At 40.4% G+C, this 23309-nt stretch overlaps 2 protein-coding genes across 12 annotated transcripts in view; one reads left to right on the top strand and one right to left on the bottom strand.

Moving 5' to 3' along the window:
• The first annotated feature begins 324 nt into the window (after positions 1-324).
• METTL21A (methyltransferase 21A, HSPA lysine) overlaps positions 325-23309 on the top strand; it is a 49325-nt gene continuing 26340 nt past the window's right edge. For 3 of the 7 annotated variants that reach the window (XR_011484685.1, XM_070458541.1, XM_070458542.1), the window contains exons 1-3: positions 325-413; positions 1243-1422; positions 2672-2783. Coding sequence is in view for 6 of the 7 variants with exons in the window: in XM_070458541.1 (XP_070314642.1) it covers positions 1276-1422; positions 2672-2783 (259 nt within the window). In the remaining variant the exon portion in view is untranslated. The other 4 variants (XM_070458537.1, XM_070458540.1, XM_070458538.1 and 1 more) reach the window with 4 other exon arrangements.
• The window catches only part of CREB1 (cAMP responsive element binding protein 1), a 54278-nt gene continuing 46357 nt past the window's right edge, over positions 15389-23309 (bottom strand). For 4 of the 5 annotated variants that reach the window (XM_020913882.2, XM_070458534.1, XM_020913880.2 and 1 more), the window contains one exon: positions 15389-21543. In XM_020913882.2, the coding sequence (XP_020769541.1) occupies positions 21399-21543 (145 nt within the window). In that variant the 3' untranslated portion in view covers positions 15389-21398. The remainder of the gene's footprint in view (positions 21544-23309) is intronic. The other variant, XR_002317865.2, reaches the window with a different exon arrangement.

Raw genomic sequence — 23309 nt, 5'->3', positions numbered from 1 at the left:
CTCCGCCCAGTTTAAGTTCAGGATCGAGTCTGCGGAGGTCGCTATAGAATACACCGATTTAGACAGCGTGGATCCCCCACGAACTCCACTCTCGGCGGCCAGAGAAACTGACTTGGGGGCGCCGATACCTTGCGGACTCACGCAGCGGGAACCCCGCCCCGCCCCCGCCCCCGCCCCGCCATCCCCGCTCTAGGTCCCTACACTGCACCCGCCGCTCCGCGTCGCTGGCGCAAGGGGATCGCTGGTTCTGGGAAGGCGGGGGACCGGAAACGGGTGTCTCAGCGCCGGCCGCCCGCCCCCGCCCGGCTCGGCGGTCTACCGGCTCTCTGGCCCTTTAAAGCCGGTCATTTCCGCCTCCGACCTTGGGGGCGGGGAAAGCGGCGCGCGCGCCACTCGAGGCCGTCTCTGGAGCTGTAAGTAGAGGCAAGGCCGTGCCGCGGGCCCCTGAGGGGCCCGCCGGGCGCCCGGGCTGCTGGCCGCGCCCTCGGCGGGGAGGTTCCGGGCTCCTGGGGCGGTGTGAGGCCAGGCCGAGCCGGCGGCCCCTCTCCAGGCTCCCGCCGCTTCCCGTAGCCCCGGGGCCCGGGGTAAAGACGAGCGTCCCTGTCCGCCGCCCCTCTTTGGGGTTAGGGGGGCGGGCGACTCCCGGGAGGGTTCCCAGTCGCGGCGGGGGGCCGACTCCATGCCGGACCCAGGGTCCCGCTCCCCTCGAGTGATTCAGAATCCTCGAGTGTCTTTCACTTTCAGTCTCCAGGAAATGGATCTGCGTAGACCCTGGATATCCAGCTGGTATCGTAAAGCAGGATAGTCACAACGTTAACCCCAGGTTGAAGTTCAGGTTCGAGTCCGTCGTGGTCGCCACTGAGCGCACAGAGGGAGAGGGAGCGAGGGGAGACCAACGCAAAACAACAGATGCCCCGCCGACCGCGGCGGGTTGCAAGCCGCAGTCCACGCGGGCCCAGGAGGTTTAGAAAGCGCCACTTTCTCCGCGCCCTGAGCTCACCTCCACTTCGCTCACTCTTAGCTCGCTGCGAATTCACTGAGTGTATAGGGCATCCAGCACCTTTGGCATGAATTCAGAGCGAAGTCTCACTTCCCAGGAGGGCCGTGCAAAAGGGATTAGAGACTTCCCCCCAACTCTTTCTTCTTTTGAACTTGTAACAACTGGCTTTGAGCATTTGGAGCTACTAAAGAGGTCATGCATTTTCCGGCTAGAGCCTCACTCAGGATTCTTTTGCCCCACAGCTTGGAGGGAGCAGAGAGCTGGGCGGGGGCGAGATGGCCCTGGTGCCCTATGTGGAGACCGCGGAGATGGGGCTGCAGAGATTCCACAAGCCTCTGGCCACCTTCTCCTTTGCAAACCACACGATCCAGATCCGGCAGGACTGGAAGCAACTGGGAGTCGCAGCGGTGGTTTGGGACGCGGTAAGTGAGCCCCGGAGGCCTCTGAAAATATCAGCAATTGATGATAAGACTGCTCTTATTTTTGAAAAGTAACAGCTTTATTGGCTTGTAATTCATATACTGTACCTTTCACTTAAGGTTGTTTTTTTTTTAAGTAAATTCACAGTGGTACAAGTACCACTATGCTCAGTTTTAAAACATTGCATCACCACACCCCATCCCCAGAAAACCTCTACCCATTAGAATCATTTTCCTGCCCCCCGCCCCCTCAAATAGATTGCATTTTAAGAGTGAGTAAAGAAAGCTGAGAGAAATGGAATGACTTGCCACCTGAGCCCCTAGCTGCTTTGGACACTTAGTTTTTAAGTTTAACATTGTACAAAGAAAATGACACTGACAAAGCCCCAAATGAGGATCATGTGTTTTCTTTTGTTTTCCACAGTTGTCATGATCAAAAAATGATACTGTAATTGCTGCTTTTTCCTCTCCCCAGCCCTGTTCTTTCAGCTGCTTGTGGCAGACTTGCCCTCAGCCTCTAGCCACACCTTGGATTCAGTGGGAAGTCAGGATTCAGGGAATACTGGATAAATGATTGGCATAGATACAGTTTTACAATCTTAACATTGTATTAGGGGTGTCAGAAACCTTCAGGGATACAAAATATTGATATATCTGTAACCCAGTAGTACTACTTCTAGGAATGCAGTCTAAGGTTACAAGAAAAGTTTTCTCAGAAAGAGTAATAAAGATACAGAATAGTGAGGAATGGGTGAATCTCCTTCATTCTCACCAAGAAGAGGAATTGCTCCGTATACTTATAGTATGTGGCCATGTCCCCTTTGGTTGTGGCCTTGCTGATCTGAACTCGGTTTAGGAACTGGACATTCCTTAAGCCAGATCACAGAGACTGTTTACATCAGCTCTGCCAGAATGGGTTTGTAAACCTCGAGTGTCAGAGTGCTGTGACGCAGAAGTTAACCTTCCCAGGTTCAGCAGGACCCGGTCTCGGGTGGACAGAATGACTGTCCCCCTGAGGGCTTGTCCCCCTGAGGGCCTCCGGAGGGGCTGGGGGCAGCTGGGCGGTGGGACTCAGTATCCAGGCTTGCTCTAGGTGACCCTGCCGGCAGCAGCTGAGTTCCCTGGGTGCCCTTAACCTGGGAGTTGAGCCTGGCGGGGGGAGGGGGTGCGTGGTAACTTCCTGGAGCACGGAGCCTGCTGGAAATCCTCCAGCGCTTGTTGACCTTAACTATCACACTGTGTTTTGACTCAGGCTGTCGTTCTTGCCACGTATCTGGAGATGGGCACTGTGGAGCTCCGGGGCTGCTCTGCTGTGGAGCTGGGTGCTGGCACAGGGCTGGTGGGCATAGTGGCTGCCCTGCTGGGTGAGTGAGACGCAGGGCTCCCTCCGTGGGAGTGGAGGGGTCGCCTTTCCATGACACAGACCCGTTGTTAGCTTCCCCCCTACTGGGTTACTGTCCTTCTCCTTGTACTTGTTAGGAGTCACGGGCCACAGCTGCTATGCTCACAACTCCGGGAAGGCTCGTTCCTTCTCTCTCTCTCATTCCGTTATTTGTATTCTCATTGGAGACTGCTTTGCCCCCTTCAATTCTGTGATGATATTAAGGAGACTGGGTTCAAAGAGAGTTATCTTATTCATGGATGGAGGTTTTTTCCTTTCTTTTTTTTTTACAGTTTTAGGTACCAACCTCCTGCATTGCAGGGGATGCAGGTTTGATCTCTGAGTTGGGAAGTTCCCCTGGAGAAGGAAATGGCAACCCACTCCAGTATTCTTGCCTGGGAAATCCCATGGACAGAGGAGCCTGGCGGGCTACAGTCTGTGGGGTCTCAAGCGCTGGACATGACTTAGCAACTAAACTACTCTCCCTGTCTCTGTGTTCGGATTTACCCCAAGGAAGTAAGGAGAGCAGAAAATCTTCTTTTACCTTTGTTGCTGAGGAATCTTTGGTGGTTTGTTCCTTTTAGGAAGGGCTGGGCCCCCTGCAGTTTGAACTGACCTCTATTAAACAGTACGTAGTTCTGACTTGATGTCAAAGTTTGTGTGGTTTTTTTTTTGCATACAGACATTAATTTAGGCCTAGAGCATTTTTAAGCTTCATTTCTGTTTTATAATTCATTGACTCTTTGTTGACAAAGAGTTGACTGCTGACAAATTTTTTGATTCTTTTCTACAACCTCTGGCTTATGCAGTTCAAGCTATTTGATGATTGGGTAGACCTGCCTCTAAGATACCATATATCCTATTCTTCACTTCAGTATTGTCAGCTGGGGCTCTTGTTTCTGCTTCTCTGGATCTGGGGTGGTGCCCAAGAGCCTGCATGTCTCATGAGCTCCCCAGTGATGACAGTGATGCCCAAACTGCTGGTCCTCAGACCACACTGGGGTGGTCAGGATCTAGAATTCCGTCACGTGCATACAAGTACTTGAGGACCCACTGAAGCCCCACTTTTGTCCTGTTCTTTTTCTGGTAACATATCTTTTTCAGTATTCCTTTTTCTGTTTAGATTTTGCCTTCCAATGGGGAGCATAGGCAGGGGTGGTGGGTGGAAGTATGTACCTAGAAGCTGATTTAGGCCCATCTCTCTGACATCACAGGTGGCAGTAGTGGTAAAGAAACCACCTGCCGATGCAGGAGACGTAAGAGGCGTGGGTTTCATCCCTGGTCGGGAAGATCCCTTGGAGAAGGGAATGGCAACCCACTCCAGTATTCTTGCCTGGAGAATCCCATGGACAGAGAGGCCTGGTGGGCTATAGTTCCCCGGGGTAGCAAAGAGTCAAACATGGCTGAAGCGACTTGGCACACAAGCGTGTCTGACATCACTGCCCTTTCAGTCACCAGGGAGGCCCTCACTGATAACCATCTTTTGTTCTCACATTATGTTAACCTTGTATATCATCCCTGTGTGTGTTAGGTATGTTTTAAAATTTTCATTTTTCCAGTGAAGCTGGAAGTTCTGGGAAATTAACCCACGTTCTGAAGTCCTGATCAGTGTCGAGCTGAGACTCACACCAGACTTGTCGGATACAGCAGCCTGAGTTCTTTTCTTCTGCAACACTAACCCTCCTCTTGGTGACGTGAGAGGAGTTAACTGGATGGAGAGATGAGGTTTCTTCTGTCTCTTCCTGAGAACAAGGGCCTCCTCACTGCTGTCAAGACAGTGTGGTGATGTGCTCAGGGTCAGAGGCCCACTAGGCGCTGACCTCTTTTTTTTTTTTTTTTAATTTAATTTTACTGAAGCATAGTTGATTCCCAGTGTCATGGCAACTTCTTCTGCACAGCAAAGCGACCCAGACACATATACACATTTTCCACTATGCCCTGTGTTGCACCGTGGACTTTGCTGCCATCCATCCCACATACAACTGTTTGCACCTGCTGAACCCAGACTCCCAATACTCCCTCCTGCCCACTCCCTCACCAGCCCCCAGCTGCAAGTAAGCACTCCACCGCTTCTGACTTCTTTTAACTCTTACTAGCTATGTTACCGGAGAAGGCAATGGCACCCCACTCCAGTATTGTTGCCTGGAAAATCCCATGGACGGAGGAGCCTGGTAGGCTGCAGTCCATGGGGTCTCTAAGAGTCCACGACTCAGCGACCGACTCAGACACGACTGAGCGACTTCACTTTCACTTTTCACTTTAATGTATTGGAGAAGGAAATGGCAACCCACTCCAGTGTTCTTGCCTGGAGAATCCCAGGGACGGGGGCGCCAGGTGGGCTGCCGTCTATGGGGTCACACAGAGTCGGACATGACTGAAGCAAATTAGCAGCAGCGGCAGCTGTGCTGAATCTCTAAACCTCTGGTTCCCAATAGAATGGGAATAAAGACCGTATTCACTGCCCAGTGAGGATCAAATGAGATGGTGCGTAGACATCTGTGGGTCATTGACTGGCACAGAGTAAATGCTCAGCACGTGTTCATAGCCCCTCTGCATGTTTGTTTCCCATCTGGAAGTCTGAGTTTGTGTGCTTGGCAAAGCCAGGATAAGGCTCTTCAAAGACCATCCCAGAGCGAGGGACTAGTTAGTTGTTGCCATGAAGGATGGGGCCTCTGGGAGGGACCAGAAGACAGGATGGCAGACGGTGTGCCTGTGGTTGCCCCGGAAGTACCTGCTGCCTCATTTCTGCAGCGCCCCGGGTTTGGTGTCCGCTCTGCCCCCCAGCTCTGTCTCCTGGCAGGCGGTGGCTCCGTGTGTCTGTCTCTCCTGGCAGGCGTTGGCTCCGTGTGTCTGTCTCTCCTGGCAGGCTGAGGCTCCTGAGGAAGGGGACAGTGTCTGTGTCCCTCTGTGTCTCTGGCGCTGATACAGCAGCTGGCACACAGCGGGTGCCCAGATAGCTTTGGATGAAAGATGAACTCAAAAATCAGGAAAATTCCTGTTTGTTATAAAAATGATACAACTCTATTACAAAAATAGCCCTAGAAGCAGTCCCTCCCCCCAAAAAAACAGAAAAACCCACCAAAGATTCTGGTTGTTCATGACTTTACAACATAATTACCATTAGCATTTTGGTGTGTTTCCTTCTTTTCCTTTACTCCATCCATATTTTTAAGAATTTATTTTTAATTGAAGAGTAATTACATTATCATGTGTTGGTTTCTGGCATACGACAATGTGAATCAGCCATAAATATACATATGTCCCTCCTCGTGAACCTCTCTCCCACCACCCACCCCATCCCACCCTCTAGGCTGAAACACGGCACTGGGTTGAACTCCCTGTGTTTTTCAGTAGCTCCCCCCTGGCTATCTGTGTTACGTATGGTAATGTATATGTTTCAGGACTGGTCTCTCTATGTATCCCGCCCTGTCCTTCCCCAACTGTGACTTCAAGTCTGTTCTGTATTTCTGCGTCTCTATTCCTGCCCTGCAAATAGGTTCATCAGTACCATTTTTCTAGATTCCACTGATTTGTTAATATACAATATTTGTTTTTCTCTTTCTGACTGACTTCACTCTTATAACAGGCTCTAGATTCATCCACCTTACTAGAACTGACTGAGCTCCACCCCTTTTTGTGGCTGAGTAATATTCCATTGTATTTGCGTCCCACTCGTCTGTGGATGGATACCTCGGTTGCTCCTGTGTCCGAGCTGTTGTAAACGGTGCCGCTGTGACCACTGGGCTACATGTGGCTTTTTCAGTCGTGGTTTTCTCAGGGTATATGCCCAGGAGTGGGATTGCTGGGTCATACGGTCATTTCAGTACTAGTTTTTTAAAGGAATCTCCATCCATATTTTAATCGTAGTTATAATCGTGATTCCATACATGTGCCTATGCATTTGGTTATTCCCCACCTGTTACCTTCTCAGTGAGGACTTCCCTTTCAAACCAACTCTCTTACTTCCTGATGTCTTGTATCTCTCTTTCCTGCTTTATTTTTTTCCTTAGTGCATACCTTTGACTAACATACTGGATATCCTACTTTTAAAAACACCCCTTGCTGCCTATCTCCTCCCTTAAATGTAGATTCTGTGAAGGTAGGGGTCTTTGTCCCATGGCTGATGGCAGCCACTTGGACATTTATGGAATTGGTGGATGTTTTGGGGAATGGTCAGCTGACAGTATGATTCTGCTGAAACTTGGGGCACACTTGGCAGGTCAGAAGTAGCCTCAGAAACCTCTGAGGCAGGCATTGGAGGAGGTCTCCCTCTAAGAGCTGTTAATGTGAACATGGAGCTGATGTGGAAAACCACACCACTCCAGTGCTGACCGCAGAGTGCTCTGTAGACTGGCGGGAAGTCCAGAGGGGCAGTCCTCGGTCAAAGTAGGAAAAGGCTTGTTACCAGGAGAGATGGAAAGTACCCCTGAATTCTACTCACCAGGCAGCATCCTGACTAGCAACAGTGATAGGTGCATGCATCTGTCAGCTTGCACATTTTCACAGTATCACACTCAGGACTGAGTCACATGTCCAACTGAATTATACACTCTTACATGTCAAGATAAGAAACCTTCAGTATAAACTGTACTGAAATGGTGCTGCCAACAGCTGTTCTGGGATCCTCTGGGGGATTGCCCATGAAGATTGCAGACTGAAGGATGCAGATGAGAAATAATTTATGAAAGAATGAAATGTAATGTTTATGTTTTAGAATTTACAGGGTTAAAACCAAGCAGGATTATGTGTTCCATAGTGTTAATGCAAGGTAGAGGAGGTGTTTCAGGGCTGACCTTATGTAGTTGCTTCACCTGAAGGGTAACTACCAGTTCGGACTTCTCTCTGCCATACTGGTTCAAAAAGTTCTATCTCTTAGTTCATTGTAAACAACCCACAAGAAACAGATGAATACAATACTGCCTCCTTCATTTTACACATTGCTTGTAGAAACTTAGCACGTAGAGAACAGTACGTACAGGACTGTTAATACAATTTTGTGATTTTTAACTTTACCATTTTTCCATAATTATATATAAATTGCATGATTACATATAGATTGGCTGCTTCCTGACAGCATAAGTAGAGGTAGATTGAAATTTCTTAGTAGCCAGTTAATGTTTTTTCTATGCTTCTTTTTAAAGCTCTAGCCCCAGAAAGGAGCCTTTCTTTGTTTAAAAGTATCTCGCCGTCTTCATTATCATTTGCGCCCAGATTTTTCATCTTTGGCTTTCATTTTGCCCTGAAGCCTGCGGACTTGAAGATGGTAACCTAATGAATGAAGTATAATGGTAGACACCTGTGGAGGGTGGGCCACTTCTGCCTGCAGAATTCAGAAGCATCAGCTAGCTTATCACTTGGGGACTTTGTATTTAATAGGCATTTCACAGAGGCAAACCTTTACATTTACCTGCAGGCAGTAGAGGAGGAGCTTCTGGCCTTGTCTGACGTGTCAGGTGAAATGTGTAGAGAGGCTCCCCCTGCTGTTTAACTTGACCCCTCTACTTATTAACTGTACTGATGTGCGCATTACTTTTTGTCCTACATTCTAGGTGCTCACGTGACTATCACGGATCGAAAAGTAGCATTAGAGTTTCTTAAATCAAACGTTCAAGCCAATTTACCACCCCATATCCAGCCCAAAGCTGTTGTTAAGGAGCTGACTTGGGGACAAAATTTGGGGAGTTTTTCACCTGGAGAATTTGACCTGATACTTGGAGCTGATATCATATATTTAGAAGAAACATTCGCAGATCTTCTTCAAACACTGGAGCATCTCTGTAGCAACCACTCAATGGTTCTTTTAGCTTGCCGAATTCGCTATGAACGGGATTACAACTTCTTAGCAATGCTGGAGAGGCAATTTACTGTGAGCAAGGTTCACTATGATTCTGAAAAAGACGTACATATTTACAAAGCACAGAGGAGATGCTTGAGAGAGGACTTGTAATTGGTTCTAATTTATAAGAATGTCGTCACTGAGTGTATCAATTAAGGTCTTACTTGGGGAATATAATCATATAATAAAGTAGTCTGCTGTAAAAGTTTAACCAAAGGTTCTCGAAAGACAAAGCAAATGTGCAGTTTTCAAACAAAGCAGCACTTTTTCCCATTGCTGTGACTTCTTTAGTTATATTTTACTAACTCTGAAATTCAACTAACATTAAAGGAAAGTGTGAGATTTTGGTTTTTGTTGTTTCTGTATCCCATATGCTCCCTCTCAATAAATAATTTTCATTGATGCTGTGATGAAGGGTTGGTATAAAGAACTTGTTTTGGTGAGGCTAGGTCATGCAAATCATTTAAAACACATTGTAAGACATATGTTTATCCCAGTTTTCTAATTTTCTGAATATAAGACAAGACGTTTAATATACATTCCCTGAGCTATTAATACTATTGAACTCTTTTGTCTGATGTATTTAGGCCTTAAGTACTTTTGGTTACTAGAGATTAGGATGTGAGTTTTCTGAGGTCTCATATGCTTTTTTGGTGTAATTTCAGATTTAGGTATATAAACAAAAGAGTAAATAAAAATAAAATTTTAGTTATTTTTTGGTAAGCTCCTAAAATGGGGAATAGGTTATCTTCAAATCAAATGCTGTAGTATCTTCCTTCAGCTTCACCCTTTCTTGAATGTTTTTGTATTTCTCAAGTGTTGTTTTGTAGCCTTTCCCTGCCTCCTCATGATGCACAGGATGACAGTAAAAGAAAAATTTTAGACTTGATCTTTCCATGGGAGGTTAACTCCCCAAGTCTCAGCTCCTTCCACATTGCACTTATAATTGTTTATTCAATGTTTGTGTGCCCCAGAAGATTGTACAGTTCTTGGGGGCCAGGAATGCTTCTGCCTCTTTCATTATGGTCTCCCCAGTGTCTAGTATATCATAGCCAAATATTTTTTGAATGAAAAAGATACAATTAGAGGGTATTGATCTTTGATTGATTGCTACATTGTTTTATGATTACCTTTGATAGACTTTATGAAGTCACACACATACCCTGCCCTTTTGCTTTTTCCCCCACAAGTGTAAAAGCTTAAACAACAGCTTAAACATTTAGACCACAAGAATATTATAATCTCAGTATGATGTTTCCTAGTAGAGATAGATTTCTTTGTAAAACATCAGAAACAAGACCTCCTCCCTCTTAACCTTTTAATGACTATTTTGGATGTGTCATATTTTAAATAGAGGTTTAGATAGAGGTTTTACTTTAATAAAGGTGAATTTAAAGTTCTGCGCATTGTGATGTACCAGGTTCAACACAATTCTGATAAATGCACATGAAATGGAAATATCCACAGATAACTGAATCCATGAAATGCCAGTACTGTACCATGGGTCTGGAACATCTTTAAAAACAAGTAAAATAAAAGCCCTGCAATATTAACACCACTATAATGAAAGGGCAGTCCCATCTAGGTATCTTACTAGGAATGACTATATTAACTGGAGTTCAGCTCCTTAGCTTGAACACCCCTGACTGTGGAGAGAGCTGTGAGAATGCCTGTGGGTGTGGATGGGCTGGGGTGGGGGTAGTAGCATGCTTGGATGCACTACCAAGTGAAGTAAGCTGTGATTGGGTTCTTTTACATTTCTGTAAAACATTAAGAATCAGAAAAGGTGGAAGGTAATTTTTTCCGCTTGTCCTACAAATAGAAGAAAAGGTGAGAAAAATTCACCAGGAATAGCTCGGTTGTCTAAGTGAAAATCAAGTGGGGTTTTTTTTTTTTTTTTTTGGCTTTGGGTTCAAAATGTCACAGGTCCAGTTCCCCAGGGAAATAGACTCAGGGTTGAAGGTTAAGGTTCAGAAAGTTTAAATGAGAATGCTTTCAAGAACAACACCTGAGGGAGTAAAAGTAGCAGGATTGGGAAAGAGGGAGAAATTGGGTTGGGATGCAGGTGGGAAAGCCCTCAGCAGAATTCAGAGCTGGGGTGACCAGAAAATGGGTGTTGAGGCAAGGGGTGGGACTTACATCCTCTTGTAGCTAGTCATTGGATCCAAGGAGCTTAACCTTGGGGTAGAGACAATTCCTGAGAGACTCAGTGGAGTGCCATCAGCCACCGACATTACCAGAAACTGGGAAATGAGTGCTTCAGGGGTGTGTACAGAGGGAGGGGGTGTAAGAATATGGCCCACTATAAATGTCAACAAAGTTGTGATTTTTTTATCTCTGAGAAAAGAATTTATCCCATAAATAGGTATTTTAAGTGTGCTTATTTTGTCCTCAAGGATAGAAATCTAGTCTCCTCTAGACCTACTGTACTAAGCCTTGATTTCTCATATTGCTCAGTTTCTTAACTGTTACGTGGTTAACAGCCAGTGGGTATCAGTAACTTTTTTTTCCCAGTTAAAATCAAATGCCAAGTGCTGAGTTAAAATATACATTAGGTTTTTAGAACGAAAACTCTAAAGTACACCTGTTTTCTAAGATCCCTCTTAAGGGTATCTTGCTTTAGTTCATGATAGAACCGTCTGAAGCCATGGTTTCTAACCGTACATTTATTCTTCGTACTCAAGGATCAGAATTAAAATTGATCAAAAAACTTTATCTAAATGAGCTGAACACTAGATTGAAAACTGAGGGCAAAGTAACATTGTCTGAAATGTTTCATCATCTTTCCAAGTACAGTTTATGCCCCAGCAAGGCAAGGACTGTACCTCATATTTTATATTTCAAGTGTTAACAGTGTCCTCTTCATAGAAGTTCGATAAATATATACTCATGAAAAATACATATTCCTTTACATATAAGTTACCTTATTAAATTGCCTATTCTCAGGGACATCAAAATGTAAAGCATATTCTCAGTAACAAAATTGGTATGAACTTATATAAAAGATTCAGTTCCAACATCATTTCTGTTTAATCTATGCTTTTAGTTTATGGTGGTTGATGGAAGCGTTTTCAGTCATTTTTAAAATCAAGAAACAAAAATAACAATTTAAGATACTGGTCTTAAAATTCAAGCACTTTAATTTTTAAATTTCTTATTTGTCTGACTGCACTGTGTAGCTTGTGGGATCTTAGTTCCCTGACCAGGGATTGAACCCACACCTTTGACAATGAATGGGCAGACTCTTAACTACTGGACTTGCCAGGAAATTGAAACAATTTATTAATAATTCTTTTAAAAATCACTTTTAATGCACTACTATTGGTAAGAGTCCCTTGGACTGCAAGGAGATCCAACCAGTTCATTCTAAAGGAAATCAGTCCTGAATAATTCATTGGAAGGACTGATGCTGAAACTCCCAACACTTTGGCCACCTGATGTGAAGAACTGACTCATTGGAAGACTCTGATGCTGGGAAAGATTGAAGGCAGGAGGAGAAGGGGATGACAGAGGATGCCGTGGTTGGATGGCATCACTGACTCAATGGACATGAGTTTGAGTAAACTCCGGGAGTTGGGCATGGACAGGGAGGCCTGGCGTGCTGCAGTCCATGGGGTCGCAGAGTCAGACACAACTGTGACTGAATTGAACTGCTAAGAGGTCCTAGATATAGTTGGTGAAATAGACATGTGATTTAGTGTGAGAAAAAGTCATGTATGTTACGGCTCCCACAGCCTCTGCTGAGACAGAAGCAGCATTTTCAAGTGCTTTACAAGAATAGGTGAGATACTCTAGTGAGTGTATTTCCGTGTTGTTGGCAACTGAAGACTTGGGTTCTCTCACCATTGACATGAGTCGCCAGGAAAAGCAGGGCAGTCCTCAGGGCTCTTTTTGTCACTTCAAAAATCGAGGACTTGTTAGCTCAGAAGTTTCTGCTTTAAAATCACATTATGCTTTTCTTCCTACAACCAGAGAAGGGTTAAAATTTAACAGTAAAAAGACGGCATCACCGGATGCTCCCTAGCTGAGGACAGCTGTTGCTCAGGAAGATTAGACGGGAAAACAGTAAAACAGAAATGAGAGGAAGGACTGCAAACCTCAGGCTAGTCTGCTACTTCTCATTCTTCTTTGAATACTTATTAAAAGAGACTGTGAAGTTTGACATAAAAAATACTAATGAATATGACATGTAAAATTAACTTAGCAGTTCTTAATACTGCTTAGCAAACCACCTCCAAATATGAAGGAAACTATACTTAATAAGTTTCCACTTGTCGGTATCTATCCTGGAGATACACTATCTTGTATATCCATCTATACTAACTTGTGTATATCTTAACAGTCAGCAGTTTCAAACTAAATGTCCAAAACGAGAGTACTAGTTAAACTGTGCTATATCTATACAATCGGATACTTCACACCTGTTAGACTGAGGTAATAGACATATAGTGAAATACAACTATTGCCAAGACACATTCAGAGGAATAAAGCACCATTTATATAAAAAAGGGACAGGAGAGAAAAGACATTACATTTGTGTGTACATTTAGTGACAGACTGTCACTAAAGGGATATACAAACTCACCCATTTGTACTGTTTTTTCCCAAATATACATATTGCTTTAAAAAACTAAGTTAAAAATTAGAATGAGGACATTTTCAAGAAAATGAGAAGAAAACTTACAGGATAGGAGAAAATATTTGCAAAATCCTATTATTTGATAAGGATGTAGTATCCAGAATATATAAAGAACTCAAAACTCAAGGAAAAAAAAAAGGTGAGCAATGAAGTTGGACACTTCTCTGAAGATATACAAATGGCCAACAAACATGAAAAGATGTTCAGTATCATTAATCACTGAGGAATTACAAGTCAAAACCCCAGTAAGATACCACTTCCCCATCCGTGAGAATGGCTCTACTGTTTTTTTTTTTTCACAATGTAAACAAGTGTTGGCCAGGATGTAGAGGAACATTTCTGCATCACTGGTGGCAATGGAAAATGATGCAGCCACTGAGGCCATTCCTCAAAATTTAACTCATAGAATTATCATATGACCCAGCAATTCCACTCCTAGACGTATATACCCCTCCAAAAGCTGAAAACAAGCACCCAAACACAGAACTTGCACATGGATGTTCATAGAAGCACTATTTACAATGGCTCCAGAGTGGAAACGAAAAAGGTACAACGCATGAACAAACTGTGGCATATACATACATTGGAATATTACTTGTCCATAAAAAGAAATGAAGTACTGATAAATGCTACAATGTGGAGGAACCTCAAAAACAGTATGCTAACTGAAAGAAGCCAGACACAAAATGTCACATATTGTATGACAATGTGAAATATCCAGAACAGGTAAATCTGCGGAAAGACTGGTGGTTGCCAAAGGGCTGAAGGGAAGGGAAAATTGAGTGACTCTTACTTAATGAGTACAGCATTTCTCTGGAGTGATAAAAATGCTTTGGAACTAGATATAGGTGGTGGTAATACAACATTATGAATGCACACTTCAAAATGATCTTTTGTTACATGAATTTGCACCTCAAACAAGAACACAAATCACATTCAAACTCAAATTACTTTCTCTCTTCACTCGTTAGGTCCTCACTAGCATTCTAAGCCCTAGTATAGTCTATGTGCTTAAGTTGTGGAGAATTTAAAATGAAGAGAAAGGACAACCCTGATTAAGGCAGCTTAGTGGATAATAGTATCACCTTCAAGATGGAGAAGAACCAGCTTAGGGGAGAGTAGATTTAGAGAAATTAACAGTTCAGTTTGGACCTCTATTTTACAGTTGGAGTACAGATGACAAATATGAGTCTAGAGTTCAAGACTCAAATTGTATAAATGTGTTAGGATTGTTTCCTTGGTTGTGAGTCTTAGTTTCTTGAAGACAGGAACTTCTCACTGCCCCAAATTGTGTTCTCAACAAGTACATGTTTGTGAAATGAGCAAGTGACAGCAAAGTTGTGGATGGAGAGGACAGGCACTCTGCTTTTACTGGAGGTCCAAGCACCTAAACTCAGCTTACAAGGAGGGTCACCATCGGTCCCAATTTGCTCAGCATAGTCCTGGTTTACACCTCACCCGTTCCCTCTCAAAAATATCTGTCTTTCATTATGTGGTCACTCTTTGTAGAGGAAAAAAAGGAATAAAATTCATGTATTTCTTTCAATACAATGGCAGATATAAGTCTTAAACAACATGGCAATTTTTAAAAGTCCTTTAGGCTGCAACTGCTAATTTTCAGAAATTGAATCAATAGTACAGGAGAGAATCTTTTATTCTTGTGCTTAAAGCAAAGAGTAGATTAACCACATCTCCTCCCCTTTCCTTCCATTTTACATGATCACAGAACTTTAGAATTACGAGACCCAAGAAGTCATCTATTCTTATCCTTCCAATGCAAACATGCATTTTGTGACAATAAACACAGCTGGCCACGTGTCTCCCATCAGTTGTCTCAACAGGGCAGTAACATCTCTAAACCCTCAAAAAGGCGCTGTTGATTAATCTTACTGAAAAAAAAAAATCTTGTGCTAAAAACCAGGAATACAGTAAAATTAAGTAAAGATATGTTAAGTTTGAGTTAGTTTTCTGCTGCTGTGCAACATAGGCTTGTGATATATTCTAGCATTAACTTTTGCCATTTAACAAAATAAACCAAGTCCACAAAATATTCCTTCACACACCTAGGAAAAACCACAATGTAGATGATCCCATCCCAAAAAAGAGACTTAAGGAGTTTTTAAAAGCATGTTTATGTGACAGCACATAAATGTTTGTGTAAAAAGGGCATTATGACAGTTGATACCACAAAGATTACAGTAAGAAAAAGCACTTTATGACAATATTTCACAAATTCACAAGGATTACTTTAATATACAAAGCAATTGCTACCATTCTGAACACAAAGCGGCTAATATGTACATAGTGTTAATAAAATGCATTATAACTCAGTACATTTTTTTCTCTTTACACAAAGCACAAAAAGATTTAGGTAAAAAAAAAAAAATTAAAACAGGGATGCTTCTAGAATGTAGGGAATTTTATTAGAAATGCATTTTCCTCACTATATTTACTTATTTAGTATTCAACTCCAATAGGAACATCAGAGTTAAAAGTCAATACCCTGTTTTGTGCTGACAGTTTTGGGGGGAGGTATTCTTGACCCCAATCCTCAAGGAAAGACAAAACAACAAAACCGAAAACCCAACACTTTTCTCTCTAGAAACTTCCCTGATTATTTTATTTCTGAAGTTTCAAGTGATACAGCTAGGTTAGAAATAATTCCTTCTTTGGGTGGGGATGACAACTGACATGACAAACCAGTTGGGGACTTTACATGGAAAACTGCGAACTAGCACTCTTCTCTGCCATCCTAATCTATACTCAACGAATTATTCCCCAATTTTAATATAAATAATTTTATTACATACACAAATTGGAGTGGCACCTGGATAAAAATACAATGTCTATAAAGCATATACCAATTCAATTTTAAAAACCTAAGAAAATAAAACTTCCCAAACACAATGACAGATCGTTTCACTTGGCCAGCTGACTAAGATCATCGTCTGCAGGGATTTTCTTCCTTCCCTACCAATTTTTGAACTATGTTAGATTTACTCTCATATCTGAGATGCTCCTCAGACACCAGCTTAGAAATGCCATACTTCTATAGGCAAGTATTAAATAATGCCTGTATAAAGCAGGTAAAATTTGCATTTCCTATGGTTTGACACTTTCAAAAGACATTTACTGAAGAATATTCATTTTCCTTTACTTGCTGGTGAGAATAACTCAAAATGTGTCGTGTTTTACCCAACTAGGACCTGTATGCACAGTACCAGAATGCAGACAGGTCAATATTTTCTCTCTGTGCTAAACAACTCAACCTGTTTATAGTATCAAATTGCTTCACAGGCTTTGTTCTTTTTTTTTTTTCTATTTTTATTTTTTTAAAAAATAAATTTCAAGCTAAAACACCTGAAATATAATCCCTCCATTCAAACGTTATCTGGTCCCTCTTAAAGTTTGTCTGCCCCCTGAGGACACATACAAAGGCTTAAGCTACATTCACTCATCAATAAGAACTTATCATCAGCAGATGAGACAGATGGAACTGCAGCACCCTGTTTGATTGATTTGAAATTCTTCCATACTGACTCAGCTCCATGATATGTTCGACCCCTCAGGGATTAGCGCCTCTCTCAGCCGCTGATTCTAGACAGTCAAGGAAACCAGTTCCTAGTACATACAGTGACTGTGCAGTCAACTTAAAAAAAGTCAACACATCAACATTAGAAGTATTCAAGATGTATGTAAGCCATCCAACAAAAAGTCCTAGTTGTGCTTTGTACAACTGAGTGAACAAATTTATCCCACAATTCTTCACCTATAGGCTTACTATAAGCACACATCACTTTTCCTCTCATCTGAAACCAGTCAAATTTAGACAGTTATTTTTTATGTTAACGAAAACAATTTGAAGTGAAAAAATTAATCAAATTATTACATGTGTTCTCCATGACAACATTACCTTGAAGTCTTTCACTGTTCTGCACAAATTCAAGGATATCTTAGGATCCTATACATAGTATTAATGTTGGGGTGAGGACAGAATCTCATTTAAAATTGGAAATATTTACTCACTTGAGTTGTATTTCCTTCTATCTTTATTCATGATGAAAGAGAATTAGACAGGGTTTGAACCCATTTTTAAATTAATTGAACTAGTCTAATTTCCTTATGTTTCTCTTTTTACAGCTATTTATAAGGCTAGCCTTTAGGTGTTAAATAAAATATTTTAATCAATGAAAAGCTTCCATAAAAAAGACACATGATTTGAAGAGAGGAGAAAGACATAAAAGTCAGATGACAATTAATTGATGAGGGAATTTCTCAAGTTTGCTAATACCCCAAACAGGGTCATTTTAAAAGTGCAAGTTACACCAAACATTTACAAAGAATATAATGTAAATATAATCCAAATAAATATACAACTTTTGTCTTAAGTCAATGGGAAACAATATACCAACAGTTTTCAGGGTTACAAAGGCAACAAAGCCTCTTGAAAAAAAATGAAATGGTGTGTAACAAGTGTCTTTGGAACCTACTTTAATTCAAAATTTTAACTTCAAGATGTCAGCCTTATTAATCCTGAAAAATGAAGCAGCCAACCTTCTGATCTTCAAAATAAAGAGACCAATTTATGCTGACAGCTGACTATAGCTGATCACAGAATTAAAAATATTAGAAATGAAAATGAGAAATCTAGATTGAAGTCACTTAAAGTAAGTAAAAGCATCCTGGTTTAAACAAACTTGTATCTTCCTAAGCCTTTGTATGATTCCACATGTCACCCTAAATGGTCAAAAGGATCAGGGATTAGGCCTGAGAGACAGAGATAAACCTCAGCCAGATGACTTCTGATCGGACAGCCTGCCTGACTGGTATTGTGCTTTCGGATACTAGCACTGCTGCTGACTTACCATCTAAGTATATTTTCTGACAAAAATCCCTGCTCAAATGAAAACACCAAAAATTTTCCCCCAGGATCATTTCTGAAAAAAATCAGTGGTACCTTTTAGAAGCTATCTTCAAAATTTTCTTACCACTGTTATAGCTGCCAGAGACAAAGCATAAAAACCAAACACTTTTGGGGGTGGTGGTGGTTGTGGTGGTGGTTCAAGTGACTGGTAACATGTTTAAAAGTATCAAGTCAAAGAAAATTAACAATTAAAAAAAGAAAATCAGCAGATAAAAAAATCAATCATGAGTGCTGGAGTAATGCAGTCCAAGAAATTACCAAAAGGGATGCAACAGATCACGCAAAAATGTAAAATTTCATCTGACCTCAATATACTATAATACTCAGCATTCCTGACTTAAGAGCTCTCAGAGCCTCAGATATATACTGTATGTATATATATATGTACACATGTATTATACAAATGCCATCCCCCCAAGAATATCTAAATGAATAGAGCACCTATGACAATATTATGGTTGCCAATATGGTACTTGAATTTGAAAAAGAATGAACTTAAAAATTACACCTGGTGTCAATTCTTTTTAATAATGTGAACACATTGGATCTAGCCCTTTCTAAACCACTTTTCCGTTAAACACTATCAAAGCCTAAAAACTCATAAGAGCAATATATCAAAAATAAACCCCTCCCACTTCATTTTTATTAGAGTTAATCTGTCCTATAGATAAAAGTGCCACATGGCCCTATATTTGCAAAGTGAGCAATACCAAACTTGCTATTTTCTAGGCAAATCAGTAGCATATGTACAGATTCCTATGATGACATTTTTATTCCCTTTTGGCCAATATGAAGAGAAAAAACATTTATAATGTGGCCACATATATTCTTGGCTGTAAGATTTTTAAAAATTATGTTGTTAACAAAGATTCTCAAAGTTGCATGCTTAAAAACAAACACATTTTCCCAATTCTCTTAAAAAAAAAAAGTCTTCACAAAAGATGCTTAATTTCTACCTGTATAAACGAAAATCTTCAAGTCTCTCCAAGGTCTAAACAGATTTAGCAACAGAATATATACTTCTTACCTCATCATTAACTGACTTCAAACCAGAGCAGTCATCCTCAAAGTAATTTATAAATCCAACCAGCTAATATGGATGTGATTGCCTTGATTTATCAGGGACTAAGAGACCACCAACTTTCTAATTAAACAGAAAGCCTTATTTCTGAAAACATTTAATTTGCTAAATATTAAGCAATTTTCATTTCTAAAGCTTATGACTTAAAATGTTCAGTTTTGACATTCTGACTCATTTAAGAATTCTGGTTTATGAACAGATTTTTGATTTTGCTTGGTTTCTATCAAACCAGTTTTAGAAAAAGGTATATCTAAGTTGGTATACAAATAATTTTGATGCTATAACTTTCACCGTTAGCTCAGCAGGATAAACAACAAAATTTACAGTCGTTTGAAAGCCTTCTTGAGAATCTGGTGAACTGTCCAAAGATAAGACTACATCACTCAATTCTTAGAATGATGCTGCTTCATAAACTCTGTGCATCCTTAAAAAAAGACAATGCTTTGTTACAAACAAAAAATACCATTTACAAATATTAATTAAAAGTCTTACTTTTCAAAATGGACTCAGTAATTAATATCCACATCTGCATATTTTGTTAACACATTAACAAACTTTTAAAAACCCATAACTAAATATAAAACATTAAATCCTAGACTCTCTTAAAAAAAAAAAACCTTCTCAAATGAGAAATTATAATCTAACATGTCAATTTCAAATTTTTCAAATCTATTTCAGTCTTATTTTTTTTTAAAGGGTAGCTTTTAAATTTATCGACTTAGTGAATAAAATGAGTATTAAAATTAAGTCATATTGGAAACAATGTGTGATACATACAAATACAGATGGTTCTAGTCAGGAGTTAAACTAGGTAGCTCCTTTACAGAATAACAAAGGATATACAACATATTGGAAAGCTAAGCATCCCTATCCCTTTTGGAAGAAAACAACAAAAAAGGTCTTGTAAGAATGACAATTCAAATATTGTAGTACAGCAGTCATTCAAATAAGTCTGAAAAAAATTATTTTCCTTGTGTATATCTAATATTGTACTTTTAAACTATATCCTTGTAACTTCTTTCATTAAAAAATTCACTAAACTGTTAAAGTATGTTAATATGGAAACAATTTAAAATCAGTATTTTTCTACAACGTGTAACATTTTATAAACAAATATATCACTTTACTTCAACATCTTGAAGGCTTTCCTGTTGGTGGTATAAGTGCAAAGGGGAGCAGTTTAATTAGAAAAACCCTTTTAAGTAAATGTGTGACAATATAAATAGGTTTGAAGGTGATGACAAAAACATCTATTTAAAAACCTTGTTATATAACTCAAGGAACTGGTTTACTAATGAGCATCTTTGTACTAAAAATTTAGTACTACACTGAAGCTTTGTAATTTTACTTACTTTGATTTAATTTAAAATCAAATACCATGCTTTTTCATTCAGTTGGTTACTTCTTTTAATGTATTCATAAATGCTGAACACACACAGAACTGAATTAAGAAGCAACAACTGCCCTATCGAAGAGCTATGGTTAATACAGAGTATTTTTAAGAACCAAGGACAAATATTCAGTATTGAAGAGAATGTACATAGAAAGCACTCTGAATTCATTCTTAATTTCTTCAACACCATCGTTAAATTCTTTTCTCAGCGGGTATGTCTCTTTCATGATTTTACATAATTCACAATGGAAATGGGAAAACATGTCAGTTTGGCAATCAACACTTCTTCATTGCACCTTACTTACTTTAAGCATGCGGCCCAAACATTACGTCAACTCAAGAAGCTGGGGTAGTTCTGTCCCTAAGGCAATCAAGGAGCTCAGCACAAACCTTGAAATCATTTAAAAAAAGATTTTCTTTTCCTCATTTCCCCCATCAATTTACAAGTAAACAAATTATTACTTCTTGAAGAGGGCAGGGGATAAAAAGCAGAAGTCTCTTCATGATTCCTGGTGCTGAAAATTTCTTGAGGGGAGAAGTGGAGGCAGGTGTTGGAGCATTCACAGTTTAATGCAAAAGCACAAATGAATGAAATTCTGTAGTTGCTTTCAGGCAGTTTTGCGCATAGAAAAAAAGAAATGTTTAGAAAATAAAATGTTTGTCTTTCTGGTTGTGGCCAAGCCAGTCCTTTTCCCACCGTAATAGGTGAAAATTTAAATTCCAAATTAATCTGATTTGTGGCAGTAAAGGTCCTTAAGTGCTTTTAGCTCCTCAATCAGTGTCTTGTTTTGATTTTCAAGCACTGCCACTCTGTTTTCTAGACATTTCACATATTCTTTCTTCTTTCTACGACACTCTCGTGCTGCTTCCCTATAAGCAAAAGACAGGAAAAATTACGCAACATTTCTGCATTCTTTATTTTGTGTTAGATAGAATACATTAAAAAAAATCTGGCTCAAAGCAACAAACATTTTAACATATTATAGATTAGGCACTTGAAAAAAATAAAGAGAATGACTTGGAAATTGCCTAATGTAAAATTTTCAACATACCATAGAAAACTGATTAAAAAAAAAAAAGAACTGTTCTGAAGCACCAATTTTAATTGATGGGGCAGAAGGGTAGCAAGTGTTCTCACATGAAAATAAAAATTACTGTAATCTGGAGTAGAATATAAAATTCAAATGAGCTTTAAATAAAAAATTTAAAGAACTCTTCAGCTTGGGGAGTGACTCTTAAGGCATCTCAAAAATTTCTGAGTATTTTTAAGAACAGAAGAGAATGAAAAGATTCTCCCAGTGGACTGGATGGGCAAAAGGGCAGATACACAAAGCAATGGAGTAAGCCAGACACCCCAGAAACAAGCCTATACAAATATGGTCAAGTACATTTTGACAAAAGTACAAGGGCAATTCCACAAAGAAAGAAAAATCTTTTTTAACAAATGGTGCTAGAATAAACAGTTGATACAGAAAGATGAACCTGAACACACTTCACACCTTATAAAAATTAATTCAAAAGGGATCAGAGACCTAAATGTGAAATATAGTTATAACACTTGATACAGAGCACTTGGAACTTTCATACATTGCTGGTAGAAAGGCAAATGGTATAGCCACTCTGAAAACAGTTTGGCAGTTTCTTATAAAATTAAATATATACTTACCATTCCATCCATCCAGGCCACTCCTAGATATTTACTCAAGTGAACTGAAAGTTCATATAAAAACCTGTATCTAACTGTTCATTGTAACTTTATTCATAATCCTTCAAAACTAGAAATGAACATAAACTTTAAGGTGAATGGATAAACCACATCCATAGAATACCAAGGATAAAACGAACTGCTTGATTCATACACCACTAACAATGAATCTTGAATATGTTGTGCTAAGTGAGAGAAATCAGATCCAAAAGGTTACATTTATAGGAGATTGTGGAAAACACAGAAGATGGAAAACAGTTCAGTGGTTTCCAGGAGCTGGGGAAAGGGGTAGAGGCTGACCACCAAGAGTTACCACCAGGAATTCTTTTTAAAATGGTATAAATGTACTGTACTGCACTGTGGTGGCAGACATGTCTGTCAGACGCCATAGAACCATACAGCACAAAATTTAAAAACAGAAAACAAAACGTCAGGTAATCCCAGAATTGAATGAACATGTTGACAAATTAACTTTACTGTAAATGTATGACATAACCTCACTGAGGGCTTCCCAGGTGGCTCAGGGGTAAAGAACCTGTGAAGCAAGAGACGCAGGTTTGATCCCTGGGTCGGGAAGATCCTCTGGAAGAGGAAATGGCAACCCACTCCAGTATCCTTGCCTGGGAAATACCATGGACAGAGGATCCCGGTGGGCTACAGTCCGTGGGGTCACAAAGAGTCGGACAGAATTTAGCAATTAAAACACCACCACCACCCACCTCACTGAAAGGAGTGGAGAAAAAAGAAGCACAGCTAAGTAACTCTGAAAACAGTGCCTTCACTAGTACTTTAAGGTTATAAGCAAAAAAAAAAAAAAAAAGAATTGTACATAAATGTTGTATTGTAAATTTGTTTCTGACAGGGGTATAAGTTAGCAATTATAAAACTATTTTATATGATACTAGCGTTTAAGAAATACATAAATAAACCT

The sequence above is a fragment of the Odocoileus virginianus genome, chromosome 30, assembly GCF_023699985.2.
Source record: "Odocoileus virginianus isolate 20LAN1187 ecotype Illinois chromosome 30, Ovbor_1.2, whole genome shotgun sequence".
Taxonomy (NCBI): Eukaryota; Metazoa; Chordata; class Mammalia; order Artiodactyla; family Cervidae; genus Odocoileus; species Odocoileus virginianus.
The sequence above is the reverse complement of the archived record's forward strand: the minus strand, read 5'-3'. Positions and strand labels throughout refer to the sequence as shown.